The sequence below is a fragment of the Loa loa genome (assembly GCF_000183805.2).
Source record: "Loa loa unplaced genomic scaffold supercont3.3, whole genome shotgun sequence".
Taxonomy (NCBI): domain Eukaryota; kingdom Metazoa; phylum Nematoda; class Chromadorea; order Rhabditida; family Onchocercidae; genus Loa; species Loa loa.
Window position 1 is genome coordinate 228,945 of NW_018108183.1, and position 4,737 is coordinate 233,681.

The 4,737-nt window shown below is 25.1% G+C and overlaps 1 protein-coding gene across 1 annotated transcript; it reads right to left on the reverse strand.

Annotated features, from left to right (window-relative positions):
- Nucleotides 1–1,064: 1,064 nt before the first annotated feature.
- LOAG_12744 (hypothetical protein) lies at nucleotides 1,065–3,372 on the reverse strand (the record flags this gene model as incomplete). Its single annotated transcript, XM_003148256.1, has 4 exons — nucleotides 1,065–1,068; nucleotides 1,109–1,200; nucleotides 2,976–3,125; nucleotides 3,328–3,372. The coding sequence occupies 4 exons, from the start codon at nucleotides 3,370–3,372 to the stop codon at nucleotides 1,065–1,067; spliced, it is 291 nt and encodes a 96-aa protein (XP_003148304.1).
- Nucleotides 3,373–4,737: the final 1,365 nt, after the last annotated feature.

The window sequence follows — 4,737 nt, forward strand, 5'->3', positions numbered from 1 at the left end:
ATATTATATATATATATATATATATATATATATATATATATATGAATCTAATTGTATAAATTTGAACATATTGTTTCAGAATTTCATCTTGAATAAATTTAGCCACAAGTCACAAATTGTTGAATTAATTTTTTTTTCGAAATTAAAGAAATTCATTAATATGATAAATTACTAATGTTTTTTTTAAATGTGAAATTTAATTTAAGCTTTAATGGGAATAAGATCAGTTATTTTTAAAGAAAAGAGAAGCAATTGAAAGTAGGTAAAGAAAGGAGAAAGTAAAGAGAGGGAAAGGAAGTAAAAGAAGTGTCAAGGTAAAAAAAAAAAAAGTGAAGGTAGATAATATGACCTTGAATAAATCATTTCAAAAAGAATAAATTGATAGAGGAACGGTGATAGAAAAGGTAGAGAAAGGTATTGAATGATTAGCACATCGAAATGCATCATAAATACAATAATATTTAGAAAAAAAAAAAAAAAAGATAAAAAAGTGGGGACCTTGTTTTCTGTGCCAGAAATAGCTCCAGTTCGGCATTCATTTTGCAACAAAGACCTTCCCTGAATTGGAAATTAATTTCTTTTTTTTTTTTCGTATTTCGTTAATTCATTTTTTTTCTTTTTTTTTTTGATGCCTAGAAAGATAGAAAACGGAAAATGTGTTACCATATGGTTATGATCTATTGTATCGGATTATATTTGAATCAATTTTCGATTTATATTTCTATCATTAAAGCTGACATGTTGTAATTTGATGACGTAAAAAACATATGTTTCTTTTTTTTTGAAACAAAAGGAAACTATACCAGTTTAAAATTTCCGGAACTTTTTAAAACCAAAATTTAAATTGTATTAAGTAGTTATTTAAAGTCGAAAAAAAATCGCTCAAATTTCACAATTTACAAATCAGAAAACAAAGCTAATCATTTTTTAGACTGTAGGTTTTATTGCAAATAAATAAAATTTGGTAATGGTAGTACTGTATCGTCATGTGATTAGTTTTATGAATTAGAAAAATTAGTCTGGAATTGATTGCGCAGAAACTTATCTAAGAATTTTAAAAATCTTTACCTGAACAAATCAATAATGAAAAAAAAAGAAAGAATGATACCTGGTATGTCCGTTGCTACAATCACTCACAATTAGTTTTCCACCAGTTATCTCGTTTAATTTTGCATCTGGTGTATCAGTTACAAAATATATCTGAAATTTAAAATAGTAATTAATGATTTGTGAATTTCCAACTTTTAAGTTTCGAAAAAAGGAAAAACTTAAAATTATGTGAAATATTTGGATCATTGTTAATTTCAGTGATTATTATCACCGACAATTACTGATAATACCGTTATTACAATTGATAATAATATCATAGTATCACAATTTATCTATACTTTCTAATCTTTCCGTATCGCCTCCTCGATGATGCAATTGAGTGCCATACGGAGCAATAAAAGGATTCATGAAAAAAGTTCATGCTTTATGTCTATTTTACTAGATTCACTTATCTGCTGAATTCATCGCGATTTCTTATCATACAATCGCATTTGCTGAATTATATACTACGAGATATCGATCTGGCTTATATTCGGTCAACGAGATATCGATCCGGTTTATATCCGGTCAGAATTTAATTTTTTTCATTACCTATTTTTTTTGCCAGTTTCGAGTGCTTATTTTTTTAGTGAATAATGAAATTTTTGCTAAATCTTACTATTACATTTCAAAATACTGTAAAAAAAAACAAGCCAAAAAATTATTAAAACTAATGTACTCAAAATTATGGTTGCAAAAAATACACAACTTCAGGAATTTCAAATTTCTCACTCTCATCAATTTTTTTTTTTGATATAAAAAACTTTGAAAATTCTCAAATTCAAATCTAGAATTCTATGCATAACGAAATGAAACTAAATCAAAATACTACCAGAATTTCTAAATGGAAAGGAATGGCGGAAAAAATTATACAATAAATTACTTCAATAATTTTGAAAACTGTAAAAAATTTAAAGTGATAAATGATGCATTGTGTATCGAAAAATTTATGATAAGAAATGAAAAATTAAGATTTGAATAATATTTCCTGAAAATCATTCACAATTCTGATTCATTTTATAAATTTTTCACTTCATATGCTTTTAGCATTTTCAATTTTTTTGAATTTAATTTTTTTAACCTTTACTATTTAAAAAGTAAACATTTTTATGGTTTAGCTTTTTTTTCTTCTTTTTCTTTTTCTCCTTTTTTTTTAAAAAAGAGATAAGAGTATATGATAAGATAATCGGTGATCCGACCTTACGAACAGTATATATACATATAAACGATGCATCATTTATCTCAATAGAAATAATTGATGCAAATTAGTCATTCAAAAGAATCTATAATTAGGACGAGAATTGAACGTTTGCTATTTTGAGATATTTGATGAATCGTTGCATTTATTACAAATAATGAAAGAATAAATCATTTATAATTGTCCAAAAATTTTCTCAGTAAAAAGTACGCCTTCTTTTAGGAGTAAATGAGAAGGATAACTTATTTGCTCATTTAAATCGTTAATATAAATTTGAAAATTTCAAATAAATTATAAGAAAGATGAAAGAAAATAAAGGATTTCCTTGTTCGTATCATTCATTCTTATACACCTTTGAAAGATTAAATTTATAAATTTTAATTTGTAATAAAAAAGAAGTTGACAGTCAATAATCATATTATTATCTGCCCATCAAATATTTAACTGATGCGATTTTATTTTGATTTGTCAAATTTTCACTTGTTTAATGCTAAGTCTTTTATTAATATTGTGTAATAATAGGCACCACAATACGATGAGATTTAAAATGAGACTTTAAAAATACATTTTTTTTTCTTTTTTACCAGCTGATAATTTGTAAATAACCGATAAAATCATTTATCGTTAATAATTAGTCATAAATTTGGATTACATTTAATTTAATTTCAAATAAAAAAAAAAAACGAACATTATTTGGTGCTAATTGAAACCATGTATCAATTATGTCACGTATACGACTCTCATGAAATTTTAATGTCGTTTTTACAGCAATTACTAAACCATCCAAATCACTAATTGTTGGCACATGTTCAATATGGCTACTGTAATGGCCAAATCCCTGAAGATATATGAAATGGAGTATTTAAATCTAATAATTACAGAAAAAAATTAAAATAGTTAATTTAAAAAAGTTAAATTTCAAGAATTTTCATTGCCTGCTATTATTATCAAAATTTTGGAAAATGTTTAAATAACTATTAAAATTTTCAAGCAACTAATAATATATTCATTAATTATTTTAACAATAATTTATCTCTTACCTTGTCAATTAACAAATATATCAATATGACAGCTAACAATGCCATAATAAGACAAGTTGTTTGTTTAGTTGTCCGCATGCATTAAACATTTGGAATTAGCTAAAGATGGAGTAAGGTCGGGTGGAAAAAAAAAAAGGATTGCTTAAAATACCACACCGGCACCGGTACCGGCTTTCTTCAACTCTACCTCCGTATTGCTTATTTATGCCTTGTGTCTGTTGATGATAGTTGAAAGGGTGTCGAAAAATGATGATGATCGTTCTTCTTCCCGATCGCTATAAAAGTGGACCACGCCTCTTGTCAGAACCATTCTCATTGATGAGGAAAGCAGTCACCGATATGGCACCAATGAAAGTTTTTCCACTGACCGATGATGACTCGTTGTTGGATGCAAATTGTCGGATTAGAAAATTTAGCTTAAGCCGTTAATGATAAACGATCAGCATGTAAACGATGATATCAGCGATTTTGATCACTGATAACAACAAAAGAGGGAATATTATTGAGGTACAAATGATGATAATTAATTTAATGATGTATTACGATTTGTGGTATATTCTTATCGTTAACAATCATATTCATTAGTAATGTTGTTGATGGTCCTAATAACAATGATCAATATTTTAGACTAATAATGATAAACATTAATATGGTTACTATTTTAATATTACTTAATCATAATGATAAAAATGATAACCTACTGATAGTATCAATAATTTTAATATTGTTTTTGTTGCTATCTGCAATGGCCAAAAATGTTTGGTTAAATGTTATCCATAGTTCATATATGTATGCATGGATGTTAATGGAAAAAGATCAGCCTTTTGAAAAGAGCTTCGAAACATGAAAAAAATTAAATTATGAAAATTATTCGAGTAATTCTTACATTCACAACTGATTTTTAAAAAATATTTGATAAGTTAAATAAATATTTCTGACTTATAAATATCCATAATTCCTTCCGAACTATTTAGTAGTAAATTAAATTGTAAGCTATGAGATAAAATATCGATTCTCAGATAATATCTGATTGGTTACAGAAATGATTTTGTGCTTTCCATTTTGTCGCACACTCCATTTGGTCTCTTGATTTGATTTATTGAAAAAAATAAAATGCAGTCGAAAGATGACATTTTTCATTGTGTGAAACTCAAACATTATTAAATTTTATACTGTTACAAGTACCAGCAACAAAACAAATATTTGTGAAATAAAAGAGTGATCATAATAATAATAATAATAATAATAATAATAATAATAATAATAATAATAATAATAATAATAATAATAATAATAATAATAATAATAATAATAATAATAATAATAATAATAATAATAATAATAATAATAATAATAATAATAATAATAATAATAATAATAATAATAATAATAATAATAATAATAATAATA